This window comes from Jaculus jaculus, chromosome 17 (genome assembly GCF_020740685.1).
Source record: "Jaculus jaculus isolate mJacJac1 chromosome 17, mJacJac1.mat.Y.cur, whole genome shotgun sequence".
Classification (NCBI taxonomy): Eukaryota; Metazoa; Chordata; class Mammalia; order Rodentia; family Dipodidae; genus Jaculus; species Jaculus jaculus.
Genome location: NC_059118.1, coordinates 22,209,199 through 22,236,001, shown reverse-complemented (window position 1 = coordinate 22,236,001; position 26,803 = coordinate 22,209,199). Strand labels below are relative to the sequence as shown.

The 26,803-nt window shown below is 44.7% G+C and overlaps 1 protein-coding gene across 4 annotated transcripts in view; it reads left to right on the top strand.

Annotated features, from left to right (window-relative positions):
- The window catches only part of Cpne4 (copine 4), a 568,085-nt gene that overhangs the window by 337,729 nt on the left and 203,553 nt on the right, over window positions 1-26,803 (top strand). For all 4 annotated transcript variants that reach the window (XM_045137041.1, XM_004664327.3, XM_045137042.1 and 1 more), the window contains one exon: window positions 17,221-17,400. In XM_045137041.1, coding sequence (XP_044992976.1) covers window positions 17,221-17,400 — 180 coding nt within the window. The remainder of the gene's footprint in view (window positions 1-17,220; window positions 17,401-26,803) is intronic.

Below are 26,803 nucleotides of genomic sequence, written 5' to 3'. Positions count from 1 at the left end.
GACCACAAAGAAGTACCCGGGTTAGTCAGGAGGCAGAGAGAGGGGGAGTCAAGCAAAAAAAGAAAAATGGTCCGGGTTGTGTAAGCAGTTTGGGATGAGACAGTTTCAATCATTTCAGAGGAATTTAGGGCAAAGGAGCCGTCTATTTGCGATCTGTCCATAGGGTCATCATGGCAGGGGAATGGTGGCCCAGAGCAGAAGAGCTGAATAAAGGAAATACTTGGGCTCTTAGTTGGGATTTTTTTAGATATGAAAGATAGACTCCAGGATAAATTTTTCTAAGAATTGTCTTGCCCTGAGAAGAACAATCCTTCAGGCTCAGTAAGACCCCAAGAAGGCAAAGTATAAAAAATGTTTTAGACTGGGCATTGTGGCGCATGCCTTTAAACCCAGCACTTAGCAGGCTGAGGTAGGAGGATCGCTGTAAGCTTGAGGCTGGTCTGAGACTCTGTAGTGAATTCCAGGTCAGCCTGGGCTACAGTGAGACCCTACCTCAAAAAACCAAATAAGTGAAAATACGAATAAAAATAATAATGGAGTATTTTTAAAAATACAAGGGCATGATAGATAATAGATGCCCTCATTCTGCTTTGTAGGTGTGTTTGTGCCTAGGTTTTGGGTCAAGAAAAATGTCCTCACATTGGATAAAGCGAAATCAGAGAGCTGGGAACAAACCAGAGACCATCCATAACTGTCCAGGAGATCCTCCGCGTAACTGGATTCAGCATGGAATTAACATTACAACACCAGGAGAATCCCTAAGCATTTTAGTCTATTTCTCTTGCCTTCCTGAATCTGTTGCTTAAGTCTCTCCTTTGTGTCTGCTAAGTGGTTTCTTAGTCTGGATCAGTGAACGTCATAAGCACGAACTGATTTTGAGTCCCAGAACCCATGCAAAAATGCCAGGCATGGTAGCACATGCTTAGAATCTCAGTGCTGGGGAGGTAGAGACAGGAAGAGTCTTGGAGTTCTCAGGCCAGCCAGTCTAGCCGCACTGGTGAGCTCTAGGTCCATAAGAGAACATGTCTCAAAAAAGAAAAAAAAAAAAAAAACAGTAAAAGACAGACAACGTTCCTGAGGATGACATCTGAGGTTATCCTTTGGCCTCCACAAGTGCACATGCATGCATTTTAAAAAAATATATGAATGGTGTCTTGTTCTTTCTGTGATTCTTTTCATTTTTTTTTTTCTGAATGTAAGTAAAATCTTCTCTTTATGGGGCCAAATCTATTTCATTTTTTGTCTCTGCCTGTTAATGTTTTATTAATGCCTTGTTGTACAAATGCAAAAAAAATATTCAGCCCAGCTCCGGAAACAGCTGACATACCCAATAAATTATGTAAAATGGACTTGCAGAACTGTTGTTTATGACCACAATGAAGAGCCACTTGTATTTTCCTTGTTCACTGTGTATCTGAAGATGGTGTGTGTGTGTGTGTGTGTGTGTGTGTGTGTGTGTGTGTGTGTGCTCCTTCTCTTTCTTTCTCTGAGCTGGGGACAGGAAAACCTCTATCACAGAGCAGCAGAGGTTGCCAAAAGCCACCAGCACACAGAATGTCCTTCCCATGTGTTCAAAGCATTTGGCAGAATGAGAGGGATCTTAAGTCTGACATCTACTACACTCTGACTCCAAGCTTTGGGATGGGCTGTGATGTATCTAATGCTGAGCCGCCAGGGACTATCCCAGTCCTGGAACAATCACACAAACTCATTAAGTTTTCTCTGAGTGAATGCATGGAAATTAATAATACAAATTGCTAATCATAAATGTTTTGCAAAGAATTCACTTCAGCTGAATAAATAAAAATGTAGGAAATGAAGGGTTTGGTTGCTATTAAGAGGAAAATTAATAGTCCTCTGGAAGGCTAAGTTTAGACACTGAAATCATATAATTTGGATTACACATCTTGAAATCCTAACTGTTTTTATAGCTGTTTTAGAGCTTCAAAAACAGAATGAGCACCAGAAATTTAGCAAGAGCTCATGATAGGTCTTCAAAGCACGCAAGCTATCGCCGATTTGTTGCTTCTTTATAATCAGGAACGTGGTGAGGTCTACGGTTGTGAAATGTAGATGTGCTCTAAGTACCAGTTGCTTGATAATCATTGGTGATGATAGTGTGAGGGGCAATTTTTCTGCTTGGAAATTTGTCCCAACTCATTCTCAGTGTTTGTACTTTGCCATGGAACCATCCACATAAGCTTTTCTGAGTGCCAATAGAATTAATGACAAACGAGCCGGCATAATGCCACCCAAACATGAGAGAAGCCTCTGGGAGAGACGCAAGACTTCATAAAAGAAGTCTGCTGCTGGATGTATGTACCTATTGCAAGACACAGGAAAAAGTGGAATTAAGAACAGGAAGGAGAAAGATAGCAGATTTTCACCTCTTAGTAGAAGGACATTATTTCCATAAAGATTCATTCTCCCTGAGTGGCTTCCCATGAATTAAGAATCCACTGAAATTAATCTTCTGATTACCAATCCTTTTCATTTATCAGGAACTCTCTCTACATAGAGATAGAAATCGAAGGGAGAGGGAAAGTTAGCCTTTAATTGCTTGAATCACCTGAGTGAAAAGGGAGTTCTCATTAATAATAGTCTAGAACATTCTAAGTCAGCCTGTTATAGGGTAGACAATGCCAGACAAGATTCATGAAAGATAATATGGTTTCTTTTCCATCATGCTCTCTTCTCTTTTAGATTATTAACAAATTACCAAAACATAAATTTCTTAACTTCAAAAGGAAATCTTTTAGGAACTAGTAGGATCAAAAGTGTTAGGTATGGGCCTGGAGAGATGGCTTAGCGGCTAAGATGCTTGCCTGCAAAGCCAAAGGACCCCAGTTTGATTCCCCAGGACCCACGTTGGCCAGATGCACAAGGGGGTGCATGCGTCTGGAGTTCGTTTGCAGTGGCTAGAGGCCTTGGCACACCCATTCTCTCTCTCTCTCTCTCTCTCCCTCTTTCTCTCTCTGTCAAATAAATAAACAATTAAATTTTGGGGAAAAAAGTGTTAGATATGGAAATGGGGTGAGAGGAGTGAGAATAGGTTACTGAGTCGTTGTGGGAAGAAATTTCAGGAATACAATTAGTTGCCCTAGATTTGTCAATGAGCAAACCATGAGATACCCATCTCGCACAGCCGCGTGGTGGCAGAACCCCGTGTACATATCGGATCTATAGCACGGTCAGGAAACCTGGGTATCTCTGCCACTCTGTTGTCTAACCTTTGAGCTAGAGTTTCACGATAATGAGAAATCATGGTAACATGTGTTTGACTTCAGATGGAAACTTAATATTTTCATAAGGAGATGAGGAAAGAAGTTAGGAGAGAAGAAGAGAGGCAAAGCCCACTGGGATTATACAAAGTATTGGATGGATTCACAGAGTGCTCCTTGGTTTATCACTGTGATTATAAATACAAACAGTATATGCTACTAGTAGTGTTTGTAGTATACAGAAGTCAATTTGCCCCAGTTGTGTTTCAATTATTTTTGCTGTCAGAGAAAATGGCCAAGATATTTAATGAGATGTCCAGTTTTTGTTGTTTTTTTTTTTAGCCCATTTGTGTAAAGTCTCTTAAATGTATTTTGTTGAGGGCTGGAGAGATGGCTTAGTGGTTAAGCACTTGCCTGTGAAGCCTAAGGACCCTGGTTCGAGGCTCGATTCCCCAGGACCCACGTTAGCCAAATGCACAAGGGGGCGCACGCATCTAGAGTTCGTTTGCAGTGGCTGGAGGCCCTGGCGCGCCCATTTTCCCTCTCTCTCTCTCTCTCTCCCTCCCCCTTTCTCTGTCTGTCGCTCTCAAAGAAACAAATAAAAATAAACAAAAAATGTATTTTGTTGATTTCAACATATATATTTCATGAGAAGGGAAAGCGAGAGCTAGATAAGTTTGGAAAGTATTACAAAAGTCAACACATGCAGGGCGTGGTGGCACACACCTTTAACCCCAGCACTTGGGAGGCAGAGGTAGGAGATCACTGTGTGTTCGAGGCCACCCTGAGACTCCATGGTGAATTCCAGTCTGTCTGGGCTACAGTGAGATGGTACCTCAAAAAATGAACAACAACAACAACAAAGGCAACACATAGCTGGGCGTGGTGATACACACCTTTAATGCCAGCACTGGGGAGGCAGAGGTAAGAGGATCACTGTGAGTTTGAGGCCAGCCTGAGAGTGCATAGTAAATTCCAGGTTAGCCTGGGCTAGAGTGAGACTCTATGTCAAAATAGCACAGTATTTTCTGTGGGATGCAACAGTGTGTGTGTGTGTGTGTGTGTGTGTGTGTGTGTGTGTGTGTGTGTATGTATATATATATATAATATATATATATGTGTATATATATATATATATATATATATATAAAATTTTATGCATGATGGCTTTCTAATAAAGGGATAAAGTGGGAAGGGCTTTGAAATTCATGTACTGCAAAAATCCGTCATTTACAGGAGTGTCTAGTGGAGCTACCATTATGAACTTAAGAGAATGTGTCTTCAAAGTAGTAAACATCCTCCACTGAGGACACACAGTAATGTCTGACCACGCACTGCCCTCTCACCATCCCGATGTGGCCTCTTTGGCTAGCCTCCCCCACTCACGTCTGTGTAAGAAGGAGCCGGTGCTGGACTATCCCACAAGATCCAATTTTCTGGGATGACTGATTTCTGTGGTATCGTCTTCTTTAGGGAATGACTTTTCATTTTAGAATTTATTTCAGATGCAGAAGGTTGTATTTGATTATCAGAGTCACTGCTGTCTCAAAACAGAAAATGAAAATGAAAAGGTAGAATAGAGCTGGGGTGATGGCTCCATAGGGAAAGCACTTGCTGCACAAAAGGAAGTGAAGTTCTGATCCCAGCACCTACGTAATTGTCAGGCGGGCATGGCAGCTGGCCTGTATTCCCAGCACTTGGGAGGTAGAGAGTGGGACTCCCTAGAGCAAGTTGACTAGGTTTACTAGCTGAGTCACTGAGCCCTTGGTTCACCTGGAAGACTTTGCCTCAGTAGATAAGGTGGACAGTGATCAAAACGACACCCAGTATCAACCTCTGGCCTCTTCACACACATATGCACCCACATGCATGAACACATACATGTATGCATACACATGGTCACATAACACAGACATACATACTCAAAAAAAAGGGGGGGGAAAGAAAGGCAGAATGTAGTTATGCATTTGTTTAGACCTTATTTCTGAGCCCTGGATCCTAGGGGCATGCTGTCACGAGCAGTTTGGGTGGTGAAGTAGAAAAGCTGCATTAAGAATCAGGGAACTGGGCTGGAGGGATGGCTTAGTGGTTAAGGCCTTTGCCTGCAAAGCCGAAGAACCTAGGTTCGATTCCCCAGGACCCATGTTCACCAGATGCACAAGGGGTGCACGTGTCTGGAGTTTGTTTGCAGTGGCTAGATGCCCTGGCATGCCCATTCTCTCTCATTCTCTCCCTCCCTCTTTCTCTGTCAAATAAATAAATAAAAAAAAAAATAATTTAGGGAAAAAAAAGAATGAGGGAACCTAGCTGGAGCCATGGCTCAACTTCACACATGAGACTTCAGGAATTGAAGAGCACCATTTTAACATGCATGGACCCCGGTTTCCTTTACCTAAAGCTGAAGCACAGGGGCACCAGAGGAATGTGACATGTGTGTGGCACGAGAGCCACTGACAAGCTTTCCGACTGCATCACCACTAGGTCATCGCCCTTGACATTAAGTTCAGAGGCAGACACAGGTACATTCCCAACACTGGGTTTCCACTGATCACTCAGAGTGGAGAGACAGGTTTCCAACGTTGGTAACCTCTGTGGATTTAATAGTTAAAATGATTGGGGGCTGGAGAGATGGCTTAGCGGTTAAGCACTTGCCTGTGAAGCCTAAGGACCCCGGTTCGAGGCTCGGTTCCCCAGGTCCCACGTTAGCCAGATGCACAAGGGGGCGCACGCGTCTGGAGTTTGTTTGCAGAGGCTGGAAGCCCTGGCGCGCCCATTCTCTCTTTCTCCCTCTATCTGTCTTTAAAAAATAAATTAAAAAAAAATGATTGGTATCAGCCACATGCATTTGAGATCAGACCTTTGACATCGTGGTAGAAGCAAAGTAGGGGAGAGGGCATGAACCGCAGAGTGCTGTGGGAAAGAGCAGTGGCCATTCAGCCAACGGCTTCCTCCTCGCCCTATGGTATTCAGACGAGGCCCATTTGGCCCATATAATTCATTCCCAGTTTGGACTGCCAAATGGACTGGTAAGCAGAATGGATGTTGGTTGTCCTCAAGGAGTCAGAGAAGTCGAATTGGAAGCCTGTGATGAGAACGGCTGAGGCAGACCTCAGCTAGCTCACCTTCACAAGCTGCTGGCTGGGTGAGCATGCTGGACCTCAGATCTATGTGCAGCATTCTGCAACTGAATTTCTCTGTACTAATTTCCAACACCAATGAAGAAAAAAGAAAGTAAAGTGAAACAAGGCTCTCTAGTCTTGGGTGACCTCTCTGGAGGACTCTGCAGCTGTGACAGAATCGACAGGATGAGAATTTTCTATTAATAACCAACATCTCAATGAAGTGCAAATTGCTTTACCACTGTGTGGGATTAGCCTGTGCACTCCCATATGCTGAGGATTTGACAGCGTGCACGTGGAGTACCCACAATTCTTCATCTTCTTCTACCTGATCCTGGTGGGCTCTGCCTGCGGTTTGCAGTGGTGGTGGGGGGTCTGGGGGGGTACAAATCAGATGACTTGGGACTGAGAAAAAGAATTCTCTTTCTGTTGCAAAATCCTCTTGGGTCTTTCAGGTCTGGACCACCCACATTTCTTCTGTATCGTTCTGTTCTTCATCAGAGGTTCTAGCTAAATAAAAAGAACTTAAGGAGTAAAATACAGCAGGAGGAAGAGAAAGTTTCAAGACCTTGAAAGGCTTTGCTGGACACTCGACATCCCCGCTGAAAAGACTTTTCATAGTCGGTTGCATGGTCGCAGGACTCTAAAGATTGCTTTGCTCTCAAAGAAAATGTGAAGAAGTGAGTGTTCACAATGGCTATGCTTAAAACCTCTGTGGTGAGAAGGTAGTTAAATGGCTCTGTGTTTTCAAGAAGAGGTGTCAGATTTCTGGAAAGAGCTTCAAGGGTAATTCCAATTAAGTCCCACCATTTAACAGCTCGGTGGGTAAATTAATGTTTTTAGCTCTGTGTTCTTTGCATGTAAAATTGTTATAGTGCTAATTTATGCTGTGGGGTTGATGGAGTGGGAAGAATATTTGAGAGATGGTTAAAACAATTCCTGGTGTACACTAAGTACTCTGCAGACATACCTGATGATCCATTACTAAACCTGATTAGGGGGCTGGAGAGATGGCTTAACGGTTAAGTGCTTGCCTGTGAAGCCTTAGGACCCCAGTTCGAGGCTCGGTTCCCCAGGTCCCACGTTAGCCAGATGCACAAGGGGGCGCACGCGTCTGGAGTTCGTTTGCAGAGGCTGGAAGCCCTGGCGCGCCCATTCTCTCTCTCTCCCTCTATCTGTCTTTCTCTCAGTGTCTGTCGCTCTCAAATAAATAAATTTAAAAAAAAATATTTAAAAAAATGTATAAAATAAACCTGATTAGGTACTAGGATGCCCTCGCAAGAGGGAGTTAACTGTAAGAATAGCTTCTGGAGATCTGAAGATCCTAAAAGCCAATGTAATTTGTGAGTTGTGGACCACCAGACTTGGACACAATTTCACCTATGGTGGGATTCAGAAGCGTTTTCCAGTCTGTTAACTATATGAGGAATTCATTAAGAGTATCACAGAATGACTCGTGACTGTGGCAGAAAATAAAGATGTGAGCGAAGGTTCTGGCTAGAGCCATGTGGGCCAGGTTGAAGGGACCGTCAGGGTGTGCACTGAAGCCCTTGGCTAGCTACAGTGAGAACCATTCTTCCTGGGACTCAGTGGGCAAGCAGAAGTAGTGATGTCAGGGGAATGCAAGGAGGGCTAGAACTCTGCGGGAAGGGCAGCTAGGAGGGCATCGTAGGTAGAAAGGCATAGTTACTTCTAAAAGGCTTCACAGGACAGGCAAAGCACACTAGCCTCTCTCTGCACTTGTTGTCTGATTGCCTAATGGTGCCCATTATGGGTTGAAAGAGGTTGAGCCGGCAAAGAAGCCTCAATGAATGATCCATGTGGGCCACTATCCTGGGGGCACAGCAGACCTGAAAAGATGACCATGGTACTTGCTGACTTGTGGGTTACAAAGAGGATATGTGGTCGCTACTCTGATGCATGTGCTTAACACCCAAATGAACCCACTTTTGCCAGAAGGTAGTTACTCTGTTTCCATCATCACCACATCCTATAGTAAGGTAACCAGCAGTCAAAATGGACATAGGGATGTATTAACATACGAAGTGTGGTGCAGAGATGGGAATGTGGGCTCACAGTAGATCACGTAAAACATCTGATTCCTGGTCTCCACTCTGGAGCCGGACTATAATAGTTCATCTTATTACTGGATCTAAACCCTTACCATGTGTTGGAATCACCTATATAGATTTTTTTAAATTATTTTTTATTTATCTGACAGAGAAAGAGGGAGAGAGAGAAAGAAAAAGAATGGGCGTGCCAGCACCTCCAGCCACTGCAAACAAACTCCAGGCATGTGCACCCCCTTGTGCATCTGACCTATGTGGGTCCTGAGGAATTGAACCTGGGTCCTTTGGCTTTCCAGGCAAATGCCTTAACCGCTAAGCCATCCCTCCAGCCCACCTATGTAGATTTTGAACTGACGACAGCTGTATCTGACCCCCAGAGACTCTTAATCAGTCTGGAGATCCCTGAGTAGTTTCAAGGTGCTACTAAGAAGTACTAAGGCCTAAGAAGTACTGCCTTACATTGAGGTCAGCTGGGAATTCCCAGCCTCATGTGTAGACCATTCAGGATTTCATTAATCTACAGGGAGATAGTGCTGACACAGGCGGAAAAGTGTTTTATTTAAATTTAAAATAATTGGGGCCAGCCGGGCATGGTGGCACACACCTTTAATTCCAGCACTCAGGAGGCAGAGGTAGGAGGATCACTGCGAGTTCGAGGTCATGATGAGACTACATAGTAAATTCCAGGTCAGCCTGAGCTAGAGTGAGACCTTACCTTGAAAAAAATATGGGGCTGGAGAGATGGCTTAGCAAGTTAAGGTGCTTGCCTGTGAAGCCTAAGACCCCAAGTTTGATTCCCCAGGACCCATGTAAACCAGATGCACAAGGTGGTACATGCATTTGGAGTTCATTTGAAGTGGCTAGAGGCCCTAATATGTCCATTCTCTCTCTCTCTCTAATTAATTGAATATACATATAAAGTTATTTCCTCAATCCTGCTAGCCATATTTCAAGTGTAAATAGTTATGTGGGGCTAGTTGCTGCCATTTAAGTCAAATAGAACATCATGGAAAGTTCTGTCACATGACAGCAGTAGTCCCCGCTTCCCCTGCCCCCCCTCAAAGCTAAGAACATGGCAGCTCAAGGCAATGAGGCATGGGGCAGAAATCTGAAAACTTCAGGCTCACAAACTGAGCATTCACACTGGAAAAAGCAAACAGCTATGGAGAGCAAGAGACATTCAGCATTCAAAGACATCCAGGAGACCTCACCTGTACGCCGGTCAGAATTCGTTCAGACCAGGCATTCATGAAGTGAGCCAGCAGCCTACCGGGCCTGGGGATGAAGGAAGAGGGAGCCAGCCCCGAGGCCCATCTCTGGTACCGCAGATCTCTCTGAAGGCATCCGCAATGTGATGCTCATTCTATCGACACCTGACTCACCCTGCTAGGAAGGTGATGCTATTTTCCTGTTTGCTTGGAGCCACATGGGAGCCCCAGGCTGGTGGTAATAGGGGTGTCTAGCTCCACCCTGGGTGCCGCAAGGTGATCCCAGGGCAGGATCTCGTGAGCACCAGAGGCCCTGGTAGTGGGAGCCAGGTCAAGTGCACAGCAGAGGTGAAGCGAGGGCTCAGTGAGTGGATGGTGATCCTTGTTCAGCTTAGTGAAGAGCGCCTGAGGGTTTTAGTGCTCAGTGGGTGAAACACGCGGGTTTGGAGAGGAATCCATGAGAGGCGCGCGCTTGGCTGGGTATACATTAGCTAGGGTTGTTCTAAGTGCCAGTCAGTGGGTGGCTTGAACCACAGATATTTGTTTTTTTTTTTCTTTTTTGTCTATATGTGTGCTGCACATACATGTGCGTGCATGTGAGTTCATATGGGTGCCATGATCATACACATGTGGGTGCGTGTACACATGTATGTGCACATGTGTGGAGGCCAGAGGTTGACATTAGGTGCCTGCATCAATCACTTTCTATTTTGTTTGTATTTTAAATCTTTTTGTTTATTCTTATTTATTTGAGAGCGACAGACAAAGAAAGAGGCAGAGAGAAAGAGAGAGAATGGGTGCACCAGGGCCTCCAGCCACTGCAAACAAACTCCAGATGCATGCGTCCCCTTGTGCATCTGGCTAACGTGGGTCCTGGGGAACCGAGCCTCGAACCGGGGTCCTTAAGCTTCACAGGCAAGCGCTTAACTGCTAAGCCATCTCTCCAGCCCTTATTTGTATTTTAAAAAATGTTTTTATTTACGTATTTGAGATTTATTTGTATTTTAAAAAATGTTTCTATTTACGTATTTGAGAGAGAGAGAGAAAGAGGCAGAGAGCAAGAGGAGAGAGGGAATGGGCACACCAGGGCCTCCAGCCACTGCAAACGAATTCCAGACACATGCGACACCTTGTGCATCTGGCTTATGTGGGTCTTGGGAAATTGAACCTGGGTCCTTTGGCTTTGCAGTCAAATTTCTGAACCACTAAGCCATGTCTCTAGCACTCCACTTTATTTTATTTTTTTATTTATTTATTTATTTACTTATTTGAGACAAGGGTCTCAACTGAACTTAGATCTTACCTGTTCAGCTAGACTCGCTAGTCAGCAATCACTTAGGATCCTCCTGTCTCTATGTGCCTGGTCCTAGGATTATAGGTGCTTGCCACTATGCCCGGATTTTACATGAATGCTGGGGATTGAACTCAGATCCTCATGTTTGCAGCAAACACTTTACCCACTGAGCAACCTTCCCAGCCCAGCAACAGTGGTGAGGGCTGTAAGCTGAAATCTCAGAGCCAGTGGGGCCATAAGCAGCTGAAATCCTAAAGTGGAACACTGTTATTTCTGGCCGACCAGTGATTTGTTTTATTATCAAATCTTTGCATGGTTTAATATGCCCTCTTGGAAGTTAATATGGTTTGAAAAATTGCCTGTAATAAATCCCTTACTTTTTGAACATGAAGCTATCCATTCTTTATTCAGACAAAATTAGTTTCTCCCTATACTCTCTAAATAAATATTGAGGAAATATTTAAAGAATATCACTTTGAAGGAACATCTAATTATAAGCCTGCCCCTGAGGCTTTTGTGCATTTCTTCGGCCAATGGCATCATGAATCATCAGCCCTTGGTAACCCCGGGGCAAGGGTCTGGAAGTTCTCCCATAAAACCTCAGCACCTTTGGGGACCAGCCCCCTGTTGTGGGTGCCTTCCTGCAGCTCCTTCCCACTCACAGCAGTGAATCTGGCACCCTCACCTGTGGCAATTCCAGGCCTAGTAAGTCCTGTAGAGCTGGAAGCCACTATGTACGTGGCCCGTAGTTGTTGATTAGTGGCATAGTCACCTGGCTACCCACACAGTCCAGTTACTCTGGACAGGGTTCAGGAGCCCCGTGGTCTATGCAGGCCTCACAGTGGAAACGCCAGATCCCCAGAGATACAACTGTGCCTTCACTGACTTTCCCCGGCAGCTCCACGCCGCGCTGGCGATCTGTCCCTGTGCTGCGTTGAGCGGTGCGGTCTATGAGCAAAAGCTTCACGTCTACGTGACTTAATAGCATAGATGCGAAACACAGAGGTTCCAGGGCTCCAGTGCCTGTGTTCAAGTCCATCCACTTCTGTAGAGCTGAAGACATTTACAGGGTTTGTCTATCTCCCCAGAAGAGGGCATGGTAGTAGATATCTACCTGCTTGTATTGTCATAGGGACGAATAGCCAAGCAAGTGCATGGCGAAAGATTTGAACAGTCTTATTGTCAACAAGGGTGTTGTGATGGCCCGCGAGTTTCTGGGGATGCGGCTCTCTCTACCTCCTATCTCACAGAAGGAGCAGTGGGATTACAGGTGTATGCTACTGTGTACAATGTCACGCAGGTTCCAGAGACTTGAACTCAGGTCCTTGTGGTGCGGCAAGCACTTTATCCACTTCGCTATCTCTCCAGTCCCTAAACTGAACACCTCAAAATGATGTTTTGTTTTATGCCGGTTATATTACAAAAATGCCGTTTTATTTAATGAGCACTATGGCATAAAGTCTTCCAAAAGCTTTAGCTATTATAAATCTATTGCTATGCTAAAACTTATTTCAGGTGAAATTTTTAACAGGGCATCTCATCAAATGTGACAATTTAATTATCGACTCTGTCACCTCCTAAGCCTGCTTATGAATTATGGGAAGTGGACCACTTTGAGGTCAGAAAGCTGAGTTCAAGAGCCCACTGTGACATCTAGTAACGTATGCCACCCCACAGCCTGGAATTGTCTCATCTGTAAAATAATGTAAAGCTATACAAGATGATGACTGTAAGATTCAAAGTTTAGAAATGCAGTGATGGTCTGTGAACTCTAAAGCAAATGATGACTGAAGAAGAAAAGACATCAGTAAACATTTGTTTGTCTGCAGATTGGGTTACAGAGAGGCAGCAAGATTCAAATAAACCTCAACAGAAAACACACACACACACACCTCACCTCACAGGAGAGCAAGAAATAGATCTTACATCTTATTTCTTCAAGGCTGATAAACCACATCAAAATTTCCTAGGGTATGGTGGTACACACCTGTATTCCCAACACTTGGGAAGTTAAGAAAGGAAGGAAGGAAGGAAAGGAGGGAGGAAAGAAGGGAGGAAGGAAGGAGGGAGATATGGATGGATGGAAGGAGGTAGGGAGGGAAGGCGTTATGGTACACTTTAATATTATAGATTTCTGGACTCTACCCTCTTCTCATAGAGTCAGAACCCCTGGGTTGGGAACAGGATTCATCAGTTCCAAAGAAAGCTTCCCTGGTTGCATTAGTAAGTGGACGCTTGTCTAGAAACAACTGCCTTAATCTTAACACCTCAGTAGAAAACATGAGCCAGTTGAGACTCTCTGCTCAGGTGGAACCTGCCTGGCTTCAGCCCCCTGAAAATACCAAATCCATCAGTAACTCACTTCTGTGTCAAAAGGCACCACATGAGTAAAATTAAATATCCGCTTGTCATTATAAGCACTTTCCTACTGAGCCCGTACACTTTGGGGGTTCTTTGTAGCCAGAGATGGTCCTTGGAAATTAGCTTCACGATGCAAATGAACATTACTTAATTTCTTTTCATATTCATATTTCCCTGTAAACAACAGAACAAGTCACTCGGTGTCACTTGCTGGCAGCTTACCTTGGATAGCATGTCTGAAGTATGTGGCCTAATACGATAAGAACCTATTTCCTTTTTTTTATAAATTGTTTAAGTTCTGCATATATGCACTGTGCATCCATCTGCATTCGCATGTGTCTGTGCGCAGGCATGCATGGGAGTGTGTGCACATGCACATGTATTCACGTGCATGTGAGGCCAGAGAGTGATACTGGGTGTCTTCCTCAGCCACTGTTCATCTTACTGGTTTTTTCAGACAGAGTGGAGCCCTGAGCCCAGAATTCACCAATGCAGCTAGTTTAGCTCACCAGCAAGTCCCAGGGATCCGCCTGCCTCTGCCTTGCCAGCACTGGGATTGCAGGCACAAACTGTCACACCCGACGTCTGCCTGGCTGCTGGAGATCCCGATTCAGGGCCTCACACTTTCACAGCAAGCACGCTGCTCACTGAACCAGCTCCCGAGCTCCAGGAACTAGTTCTACCTGGGGGTTACCAGCGAAAACCAAAAAGGTGCCATTTGTGTCATTTGGGGTGTCTAACAGTAACAAAGACTAGAGTTTCCATCTCCTCTCCCCATCTGACCTGCCCAGAACTCTTTGCTTTTACCTACAAGCAGGAAAGATTTTTCTCAATGCCCTGAAAACATCAAACCCGCCTGTAATTTACTTCTGTATCAAAAGGCACTACATGAGTACAGTTAAACTTCTTGTTTCATGCATTTGCACTGGATGTTTTGTTTTGTTTTGTTTTTAATGTCTCTCAGGGCCAAGTAGGGGCACTCAGTGAGGGAGAAGGGCCGGGAAGTGATTGTGAGACGTGAAAAGTGAGTGTTCTGTTTGAATAGAGACACACCCAACTGTTGCCATACACAGGAAGGTCGCCAGTCTTTCTTTCTTCCTTTTTTTTTTCTGAAGGAAAAGCAGTAAACTCTACACATTGACAAACTGAGGGGGAAATATATTAAAATAAATGAAGTATCTCCAAGTCACCTTATGCTTTGAGACTACAAGCTTGTGATTTCTGATTTATACCCTTACTTAAAATTATGATCTCTGACCAGCTTTAAAAAAAAAATTAGGCTGGCAGTTATGCCAGTAAATCCTGTACTCACATGGCCAGCCAGACAGTCGCATAATCAGTCATGCCCCTCTCCTAAAGTGACATCATCTACATGAATGTCAGACTCAGTTGAAATCGAGGTTGTGTCTCCATGGGAAGCTAGAGTTGTCAAATGTTCACCTGTCTGAACAACTTGTAAGGTTCTAGCCACCGCAGGCTGCATACTGGCTTTCTGATGGGCAGGGACAAAACAAGAGCTAGATCCTCCTCTCCCTGCAGCTAGGATTGCCTGTCACACTATGCATGATCAGTGGCAAACTTCAGAGGACAGATTTCTCACAAAATCCCAACCTAGGGCTGGAGAGATGGCTCAACGGTTAAAGTGCTTTGCCTGCAAAGCCTAAGGACCCACGTTCAACTCTCCAGATCCCATGCAAGCCAGATGCACAAAGGTGAGGCAAGTGCAAGGTTGCACATTCCCACAAGGTGATGCAAGCGTCTGGAGTTCAATTGCAATGGCTGAGATCCTGGCTCTCTCTCTCTCTCTCTCTCTCTCACTCTCACTGTCTCTCTTGCTCTCTCTAAAATTAAAGAAAAACTTTAAAAAAAATATTTTATTTTTATTTGTTTATTTGACAGAGAAAGAGGGAGAAATAGAAAGAGAAAGAGATAGAGAATGAACACGCCAGGGCCTCCAGCCACTGTAAATGAACTCCATCTGGCATGTGTCACCTTGTACATCTGGCTAACGTGGGTCCTGGGGAATCGAACCTGGGTCCTTTGGCTTTGCAGGCAAACGCCTTAACTGCTTAGCCATTCCTCCAGCCCAAACACAAAAAAACTTTTTTTAAAGTATTTTTTAAAAAGCCCAACCTAGAAATGAAAATGACCAGGGTCAAAGTATTTCACTTAAAAACTTCATCAGGGGAAGCTAAACAAAGTATCCAATTACCTTTGCAGGACACCGTGGGCATGCACAGTGTGGCGGGCTGCTTTCTTCTCTTTTGGGGACTGTGGGAAAGAATGTTTATTTCCCTTTACCCAGATAAGAATAAGAGAAGTAGCTACATGGTTTGTACTAAGAACTGACACTTGGGAAACTGCCGATAAACTGTGCTTCCATTTTAAAACCAATGTGGCAAGGAACATACCGCCTCCGGGTGATTTGTAAAATATGAAAGGATGATTATCTCCCGTTGCAAAAACTGCTATATGATCTGGAATATCTTTACGGATCTCCGGAACATAAATGGTTTTGTTTATTTTCATTTTGGTTTCGGTGTGTGGGTAGCATATGTGGTGTGTGTGCGTGTATGTGTGTTGTACACACATGGATGTGCAAATGTGTGAGCCCTGTGCACACACATTTGGAGGCGAGAGGGGAATGTGCTCCCATCTTATTTTCTTGAGACAAAGTCTCACCGAAGCTAGGACTTGCTGTTTTGGGGTAGAGTGGCTGAGTCGTGAGCCCCAGTGATCTCCTGTCTCCACCTCCAGCTGGATGTTAATGCGGGGTGCTGGGGATCGAACTCAGGATCTTGTGCTCATGCAGCACTCTTACCCGGTGAGCCATCTCCCCAGCTCTGGTCTTATTTTCACACGTTAACAAACAGAAAGGAAAAGAACTGTGGTGGTTCAAATCCCAGAGGGCGTAGGGGGAAGACATAGCCAGAGAGTTGAACCCCCTGAGATAAATTCCTAGAGGGTAAAACTCATTTAAAGACGCCGACAAAGGAGCCACAAAGGAAGGTGAGACATTAGGGATGGCCTCAGCAGGAAGCTGTCGCCACTCCTCATTCTGAAGGGTCAGGAGACTGAAGCACGTTAGCCAGGAAGCTAAGGCAGGAACATCGCCATGAGTTCTGGGCCTGTCCCAGTTAGGTAAGGAGCTCCAGTGGAAACACCAGGGCCTGTGTCCCTAAGTCCCAGTCAAAGGTCCCTGGGCACAGGGGCGTCTGACACGATGTCTGCGTACACAGGGGCATGCCTGCCTCCACTTCTCCTCGTCCCTCATCTCCTGCCCAGCCCTCCCTCTCACTGACCCCTCCCAGCATCCAGAGGGCAAGGGAGCCCAGGAAATTCAGTCGTAGGGGTCATCCTCCTGGGTCATTGAATAGGACAGGACAAATGATAAGTGACCAAGGAAGGTACAGTGGATCGTAGTAGGTAACGAAGTGCCGATTCATTCTCTAATCCAATTCTCATCTTGCTGATGAAGAAACTGCGATCTCAGGAACTGAAATCAGTGGGTAAACCATATATAAAACGAAGGGCCCACATGAAACAGTCTTATATTCATGCCTGTTCGCATGGCTCTCTACTTCATTAGGCTTGAAATCTTGAGCAAGAAAGCCGCCCATTAGAGTTGGTCAAAATGAGACAACTACTCTAGCATTTTTTCCATTACTGTGCCCGTCAGACATCACCAATGGATCACAGATTTCTTTCTTCTTCAGGCCAGATGTGGTCTTGGCCTTTCCAGCAACATGATGGTCCCGTCTTGCTCCGTCTCCTAATAATATAAACGTGCTCTAAAATCTTCAAATATGAAGCCACACATTCTTTGTGATGTCCAGTGATATCTTCTGCCTTGAAGCTCGGCCTTGCAGACGTTCACGGGGCCAGCCCCGGTGACTTTCAGGAGGGTTCAATACAAGTCCCTGAGTGCTTTCCTCTTTCTCCTTGCAGGTTGACAGGACAGAAGTCATCCGGACCTGCATAAACCCGGTGTACTCGAAACTGTTCACTGTGGACTTCTACTTTGAAGAGGTTCAGCGCCTGCGATTCGAAGTCCACGACATCAGCAGCAACCACAACGGGCTGAAGGAAGCGGACTTCCTAGGCGGCATGGAGTGCACTCTCGGCCAGGTAAACAGCACCGTCCCTCCCTCCTTCACTCCGAGACCTGGCTTCCTCCACGTGGTCCTTTCTCCCCTCCTCTAACATTTGCTGTCGTCTTCCTGGTGTTTTGGTTTTTCTTTAAATTGTAGCATTTAAAAATATTTCTTGGGCTGGAGAGATGGCTTAGCGGTTAAGCGCTTGCCTGTGAAGCCTAAGTACCCTGGTTCGAGGCTCGCTTCCCCAGGTCCCACGTTAGCCAGATGCACAAGGGGGCGCACGCGTCTGGAGTTTGTTTGCAGAGGCTGGAAGCCCTGGCGCACCCATTCTCTCTCTCTCCCTCTATCTGTCTTTCTCTCTATGTTTGTCGCTCTCAAATGAAAAAATATATATATATAAAAATATTTTTATTTATATATTCATTTGATAGAAAGAGGCAAAGAGAGAGAGGGAGAGAATGGGCATGCCAGGGCCTCCAGCCACTGCAAATGAATTCCAGATGCGTGTGCCACCATGTGCATCTGGCTTACGTGGGTCCTGGAGAATAAAACCAGGATCCTTTGGCTTTACAGGCAAACGCCTTAGCCACCAAGCCATCTCTCCAGCTCCCTTTTTAAAACGTATTTTGTTTATTTATTTATTTATTTATTTATTTATTTATTTATTTGATAGAGGCAGAGAGAGAGAGAGAGAGAGAGAGAAAGAGGGAGAGAATAATTTGTAGCCTTTTTAAACACCCTGGTGCTATCATATTAATTGTATCTGTGAAAGGATGGCTCCACCAACCATTGAAGTTGTTGTATTTTGAAAATTAATAATCCTCTCTTCTGAGCACCCTCATTGTGCTGCTGGTCATCTGTTCAACAACTGTTTATTGGGTACCTCACTACATGCCTGGCTCCATGCCGTCCTCTTGGGTCCACTTCAGCCTTATCCTGTCCCGTGACAAATTTCCACCTCCCAGCTGACCTTTCAGAACCAACACACAGAGAGTATTTCTCATTCAAATACATTCCAAGTCTCTGGTGGAAAAAAGAAAGAAAGAGAGAGAGAGAAAGAGAGAGAGAAGGAAAGAAAGAGAGAGAGAAAGAAAGAAAGAAAGAAAGAAAGAAAGGAAGGAAGGAAGGAAGGAAGGAAGGAAGGAAGGAAGGAAGGAAGGAAAAGAAACAGCCTATGGGAGAGATTAAATTAATATTTGGTGAACTAATTAGATGCTTTAATTTAATACCAGTAAGAATGTGAAATAAATAGTATTATGTTCACTTAATTGGGAAACCATTAGACTCAGAGAGGTTAAGAAATGTGCTGAATGTCCTACCTCATAAGTGGCAGAGCCCGTGCTGAGCTAAGCCACCCTGACCTCAAACCCCATTGTTTTGCTTCCACAGCCCTTTTTCTTTACACCCTCCTCTTCCTGCTATACCCAGAACCGCAGTGAGCACTGACTGCCCAGGTTGTAAATAAGACCAAAAAGTTTCTGAGCCCCCAAAGTGTACAATTTAACTTGAAAAGATTCTTTTTTTTATTGGTAGACTTTAAGCCAAACCATTTCTGAGTCAAGAAAGGTCTTATGGGACTAGACTTTGAGAAAAGTATGGTTCAGGCATGACAGAGGGAGAAGGAAGAGAGATTTCCAAGTAAGAAAACCGTGTAAACAGACCAGAAAGGTCAGGCAAGCGTGTGGAGGAGATGGGGTAGGAGGAGCCCACCATCGCTGAATCGGGGCCAGAGGCTGACGTCCTGGGAAACCAGTAAAGATTAAATTCAGACCCATGGGGGCCTGTGGCAAGGCTCTACATTGCATTTTTATTTGTAGCTTTGTGGGGGCTTTTTTTGTCATAAAGAGGGGTTTCAAGTTCTGTTAGCCTAAAGCCCTGTGAAGCCTACATTCATCCAATGCCCAAGAGGAGTGCAAGAAAATCTACGTGGCAAGGAAAAGGCAAGCTCGTGTTTGGGTGTGATTTCCTCGCTTCCTGCCCCTTACTAAAAGGGATACCTGAAATGGGAGCTAAGCGTGACAAAACAATGTCCCCAGCTACTCTTTTGCTGTGAATGCAGAATTGCTCCCTTTTTTTCCTTAAATGGAATCCAATTATGGAAATATGTCTATAAGTGGAGGACCTGGAATCTTTTCCATTGATAAAATCTCTCTAATGACTTCTGAAGAAAGTTAATGACAGATCATTTTTGGGTCTTACCAGGTATAGTGCTCCTTAGGGAAGATTTAAGTGAATTGTGTGTTTAGGGTAGAATCTTATCTCTATATTTTTTTAAAAGGTGATTAAAACATCTTTTATAAATACAAGTGAGTCACAACAAGATTCTGCTCAAGCAATGGCTATTCTTTCTGTGAATGAACATTGTATTTTAGATGTAAGAAATAAATGTAGGTCTATGAAAGGGTCATATGGATGAAAGGCCTGTTCCATTTAATACTTTGATTGATTTTGTCTGTGCAAATGACCTCTGTGGTAGCTTGATTGTAAATGTATGTCCCCCGTAGACTCCGGTGTTTTATCAAGTTTATAACTTGGGTCTCTACCCTCCTGGCAGGAGCGAGCAGGTGTTCCTTGGGGTGGAGCCTGGATTCCATCCCCATGTTGTGGTGTGATTGGGGGCAAAGCTGATTCCAGGCAAAAGGTGTGACGGAGCAGTCTGCTGTAGTGGGTTTGTATGTGCTGGTGCTAATATGTTGCTTGCTGCAGTTTTTCTCTCTGTTTAGATCTGTGAAAGGGAGACAGCTCTGCTACTGTGGATGGAACCTCCCTTGGATCTCTAAGTTGAAATACATCCCACTTCTCCCATAAATTGTTTCTGGTTTGGATGTTCATCTTAGCAACATGGAACTGACTACAACAATCTCAAACTTTACATATATGTAATATATATATATATATATAGTGTGTGTGTGTGTGTGTGTGTGTGTGTGTCTACATGTATGGTGACCAGAGGACAATGTTGGACATTGTTCCTTAGGTGTTATCCACCTTTCTCAGACAGGAACTCTCATTGGCCTAGAGTCAGCTAAGTAGCTGGGTTAGTTGGAAGCCCAAAGGATCCACCTGTCTCTACCTCCTAGGGCTGGAGAATTTCCCAGTATATTCCTATATACACCTGGCTTTTATACAAGTACTAGGTATTGAACTCAGGTCCTGATGCTTATGAGGCAAAACCTTTACCAACTCCAGCTCCAAACTTATATACTTAGTTCCTCACAAGGCTTATTTCAAAAATAATAATAAGTCTTTGACCCTCTGTTTTGTGCTAGCCATTGTGCTAGATGCAGCAGTATAGAGGTGAGTCAAAACACTGTCTCTGCCTACCAGCAGCACACAGTGTAGCTTGGTTAAAGATGGAAGGCAAACACAATCAAATTATAACCTTATGAACAAGGGGAAGAAGTACAGAATAAGAGTGAGATCACTTATGTATTGTCATGAGGTGGGGGGGAAGTGCTGAGGTCAATAAAGGCTTCCCAAGGAAAGTGACATTTATACCAAAATGGTGAGAAGAAAGAGGAAGCACATTTCTAGCAGGAGGGAAAAGCCTCTGGATTCAGAAAAGAGTCTGACATATGGTGCAGAATATCTTTTCTGATTTCCCTAAATGCCAGCTTGGAAACAGGAAGTGGAAAGAGGTGAGACACTATAATAGTCTGGAAAAGTGATCCAGGAAAAGGATGTATGGTCAAGCCAGCTGCCGAAATGGGTAGCTGGAGTTTAATTGTGCTGGGAAAAATTCTACAAGCCAGTGTCAAGCAAAAACCAGAGTTCTTTTTTTCCTTTGGGATGAGGAAATTTTATTTTTATACCATCCGGATCATAAAAGCCCTCACCAGTCATTGATGGAGGGCAGTTCCTAACATGGGAACATCAATCTCCAAGAATGTCTAGCTGACTGCCTAAGTAGTAAAAGTGGCTTCTAATGTCAGCAAAAACCTATAAACAGAGGCATGCAAATTCAGAGACCCTTGGATCAGTAATGTGCACTCAGAAAGTGGAGTCTGGTGTTAGGAGCAAGATACTTCAGTGCCAATGGGTTGCTTACCCAACACTTAATGGTATAGTCTCTTAGCAGTCAGACCCTCATCACATTCAGGTCATTTTGCTACCACATGGTCATGTTAAAAAAAAAAATAGTCCTGTTTCTATCTTGGAAGTAGATCCTGAGCCATCTCAACCAACCATGATGGTTCCATGCCCTGCCTTGCCAGAGAATGGCTTATGGTTACCCCTCTACCCAATGTTAACCAGTGAGACATGAGGGTATTCTTGGAAAGCTCCTAGCTTAGAGACATATTTAAGATTCATTTCTCCTCTGTCTGTGATCCCTGCATCAGTGCAGCTGTGAGAGCCAACCCTAGGGGTGTCAGTGACAAAAAAAGAAAAAAGAAAGAAAATGGAGGCACAGTTCTTCCCTGTTGCTCCTAGAGCAGACTTCATCTAAAGACTTCTTGTGGGAGAATAAATGCTCTGCCATGAAAGGCATTTGAGATGTGATTTTTGTTTTTTAGTTCCTTGAGCCAAATGCATCATGATCAAGATATAGTCTCTGAGGCATGAAGGACCAGGCTGGCTGGAGTGTGTAAAGGGAGACTGGCCTCCCAGTTAACGTTCTTCACCTTTAGAAGAGCCTCCGTATCGATCATTTATTTGACCTTGACAATGCTGAGATGGCGAGTGTCATGATGAACACCTTATAGTCAGTGAAACTGAGTGTCAGCAGTAGTTCAATATCTTGACAGAGGCGAGAGCAGATATCGGTAGCTTATAATTCTTAGTCCATAGCTGTCTTGTGCCACAACCTGGGAATGGAGGTGTGTGTGAGGTGAGCAAGGGCTGTTCTGAGAACTCCTGTAAGGTGTTGGCTTAGATCAGACAAGTGGGAAATGAGTCTGGCTGGTTTGGTGTGGCCCTGGCCGTGCTTCTAATGCCGCTCCAGCCTGATGTATGTGCTGACTTCTTTCTTTGGCTTCACATTTTTTTTTTTGCTGGCCATGGGATTGGTGGGATTGATCTCTATCACACGTTAGAGTTCAATGTTGATCAGCATAAATCAATCACCATGCCCCACTTTATGGCTACATTGATTGGTTTGGGGAAATTCACGTAACATTTTATCATGATATATCTCATTTATTGATTGAGTCATTTTTTTTCAACAAACATTTACCAAATACTCTGGATATAGCAAGTAATGTGTGGTGCTAAAGACCCTATCCCACAGGGGCTGTCATTAACTGGGAGACAGAGATCTATAGTTAAGTAATCAAGGTACACATTGATAAGTGCTACAATAGAAATGTGTTCCAGTTCAGAGCGTATCAGAGAAATCTCACTGGGGGGAGGGGGGGGGGACAACTCTGAACTTGAATCTTGAGGCACGAACAACAATTCATTAGCAGAGGGGAAAAAATAGCAAACAAAATGCTGACACATGCAAAGATACAATGGCATTGCAGAAAAACTCATAAGTGACTGGACATGGGTGGATGGCCAAGTGAGGGTAAGAAAGGGATGAGGATGCCAGGCAGGAAGAGAGGAGCCAGATCGTGTGTCTTGTGTTCTTCTTAGAAGGTTGGATAGCAGCAGCAAGGCATTAGTAACCAAAAGAAAGACAAGAGTGAACGTGTGATGGTGGAGGAGGGCATAAGAAAAGACATCAAAGTAGACTAGTTGGGAAGAAGAAAGCGTTTGGTGGAAAAGGGTGGTGGAACAAAAGAAGGCAACATGAGGGATTATAGTCAAAATGCATGAAAATTAACAATGGGGCTAGAAAGATGGCTCAGCAGTTGAGGCACTTGCCTTCAAAGCCTAAGGACCCAGTTTGAGTCCCCAGCACCCATGTAAAGCCAGATGCACAAGATGGCACATGCGTCTGGAGTTCATTTGCAGTGGCTACAGGCCCTGGTACCCCCATTCTCTCTTCTCTCTGTCTCTGTGTCTCTCTCTCTTTCTCCTTCATTCTTGCTTTCTCAAATAAATAAAAATATTCTTGAAAAACCAGATAGCTATCAGCAGAAAAGCTTCAAGCAAAGATTGGATATGCATATTAGAAAGGCACTTTTGCATTCCCCTGAAGGGTGGTGGGAAGGCAGGGGGCGCACTTCAGAAATTAGTGCGATAGCAACCGGAAGGGAGGGCCATGGTGATGAACGCTGAGAAGAGGATGCCCAGGGGAGAGTGTCTGCATGGAGCAGAAACAGCAAGGCAGGCTGGCTAGAGGAGGAGGAGTCACTTGTCGCTCTCTGGAATAGGAAACTAGAGGAATACTTTGTCCGCCCTTGAGAGGAATCATACAAGGAGGTTGCAAGGATGAGAACCTGATACCTACCTAAATTAAGCTTGGGTGTTTGTGCAGAAAAGAGAGTAGGTTGCCAATGGCAGCTGACCACGTAGGTGGTGTAACTTTAGGAGATAATTCCTAAGAGATGCTAGTAAGTAGCTCGAAGGTGGGTACAATGCCTCAAAGAAACATATGTCTTTACTTTTGTAAGAAAATCTATCAAACATGTCATATAAGTACATTGAATTTGTAAGGCCACCTGTCTTCATTGCCTTTCAAATAAAATGTGAATTTGAGAGCTGGAGGGACGGCTTAATGGTTAAGGTGCTTGCCTGCAAAGCCAAAGGAACCAGGTTCGATTCCCCAGGACCCACGTTACCTATATGCACAAGTGTGGGCGCACATGTCTGGAGTTCATTTGCAGTGGCTGGAGGCCTGGCGTGCCCATTCTCTCTCTCTCTCTCTCTCTCTTCCTCTTTCTCTGTCAAATAAATAAATAAATAATTTTTTTTTTTATAAAAAGAGGGGCCTGGAAAGATGGCTTAACAGTTAAGGCACATGCCTGTGAAGCCTAAGAACCCAGGTTCCGTTCTCCAGGACCCACATAAACCAGATGCTCATAGTGGCACTTGTGTCTGGAGTTCATTTGCAGTGGCTAGAAGCCTGGGCATGCTCATTCTCTCTTTCTCCCTCTCTCTCTCTCTCTCTGTAATAAATAAATAAAAATAAAATATAAAAATGTGAATTTGATGTTTTAAAACCAACAACAGGCTAGGGAGGGGGATGGAAGAGAATAGCCACGTCAGCACAAATAAACTCCACACACTTCTACTACTTTGTGTGTCTGGCTTTATGTGGGTGACTTGGGAATTGAACCTGGGCCAGCAGACTTTGTAAGCAAGCACCTTTAACCACTTAACCATCTCTCCAGCACCAGACTACTTAGATGTAAAAAAAAAAAAAAAAAGGTTGTTTAAAATAAGATCTGAGAAATAATCTTGGGGGGCAGTGGTCCAATTTTTCTATCTCAAAGGAGAGAGTGAATTTCCCCAAGCCACACAGGAAGTCACACATCCAGAGCCACCCCTGCAGGTGCATGCTCTATCCACCTGCTGTTGCTGCTGCCTCGGGAAGCAGCGAGACTCCCTGCTTAGGAAAGGACAGTGGCAGCCCTCAGCATGCTAGAAGCTGGCAGCGGCCACGTCCGTGGGTACAAGCACAGCAAGTGACTTCACACCAAGCAAAAATGGCAAATGAAGCGAAGAAACGCCGGTGCAGTCAGAGGAGACTCGCGACGTACCTTCTCGGCAGACAGAGGAGGCGCGTGAGTCTTGGGGACACTGAGTACTCAGAAAGCCATGTTCCTCCTGGGTGAACTTGGAGAACATCCTTGAATTTCTCTTACCCCCAAAGAGACAATCAACTAAGCCCCTCTTCTGCTACGCCCAACAGAGGGTACATCAGAGAGGAGAAATCTCATGGTCTACCACAGCAAGCTTATAACTGTAGTCAGCTTCGTGTTGCTAGGTCAAAACACCCAGCCAAAAGCAGATGGTGGGAGAAAAAGGTGTATTTGGCTTATAGTCTTGAGAGGAAGCTTCATCGTGGTGGGGGGCAGCATGACATGAACAGAGGCTGGATGTCACTTCTTGCAACAGCAGGCAGATAGCAGCAGGAGAGTGAGCTGAACTCTAGCCATGGGGGCCTGGCTATTATGCTCAAAGCCTATCCCCAGCAACACACCTCTACTAGCAAGCCTCCACCCTTCAAGTTAAAACCAGCTGGCGACCATCCGTTCAAAGCACATGTGTTTGTGGGGGGTGGAGCATCTGATTCAAACCACAGCACGCGTCCTTCCTCTGCTGCCTTCTTTTCCTCTTTGGGTACTGATTAACTGATTCACTCATCCCTATATTTTCTTTCTTTTTGGTTTTATTTATTTATTTTATTTGAGAGAGAAAGAGAGAGAGAATGGGAATGCCAGGCCCTTTGGCCACTGCAAACAAACTCCATAAGCAAGTACCACCTTGTGCATCTGGCTTACGTGAGTCCTGGGGAATTGAACGTGGGTCCTTTGGCTTTGCAGGCTAGTTCCTTAACCACTAAGCCATCCCTCCAGCCCTCTTTTTTTGATTTTTTTGAAGTAGGGTCTCACTGGCTCCTAGGCTAACTTGGAACTCACTCTGTAGTCTCAGGTTGGCCTTGAACTCACAGTGATCCTCCTGCTTCTGTCTCCTGAATGCTGGGATTAAAGGTGTGCACTGCCACACCTGGCTGGCTACATATCTATGTTTTCATCCTTTGTTATCTTCTTGTGGTCTGTCCTTTTCTTCAAATGTGGTGTGTGTGTGTGTGTGTGTGTGTTATGTGTTCATAGGAGTATGTGTGTCTATATAGACATGAACACACGTATGTGCATGCACATATATATATGCCAGAGGTAGACATCAGGTGTCTTCCTCAGCCCTCCTCTCTAGCACTGGGATCACAGATGCATGGGGCTGTGCCCAGCATTTTACATAGGTTCTGGAGATCTAACTCAGGCCCTCATCACTTCCCAGCAAATGATTTGCCCACTGAGACATCTCCTTACCCCAGAAGTTTATCTCCTTGGTGGAGATCTTGATTTCTTTCCTGACACAGATAGATGTCAGGATTAAGTGAGATCAAGGGCCTTTGGGGAAAAAAAAAAAAAAAAACAACTGGTGTATTGCAAGCTGTCGTGATCGATGCGAGTTCGATGGACTAGAGTCAGAATAGCTCCTATTCATGGTTGCTGGAGGTAAGACGATGCCAAGAGAGCTAGCCGAACTCACTGGAATGCCCACAGCCATATCCCTTAAGTTCGCATTCTGACGTGTGACTTGTAATACTCTCATGACTTAAAACTGACGACCCAGGGAAGTCAAATGTACATGTTACAGCAACCGCATCTCTGAGGGAAAGCTTTCCCTAACTGCAAATCTAGTGCAGCAGCAAACGCGGCAGTGATGCTCCCAGCTCCCAACGGACGAGTTGCGGAACCCCCGGAAGTAGTGCCATTGCCTCCTGATGCAGGGAGGACTCAAAACCGGGGAGCAAGTGCCGCGGAGATGGCTTAGTGGTTAAGACACGTGCCTGTGAAGATTAAGAACTCAGGTTTGCTTCC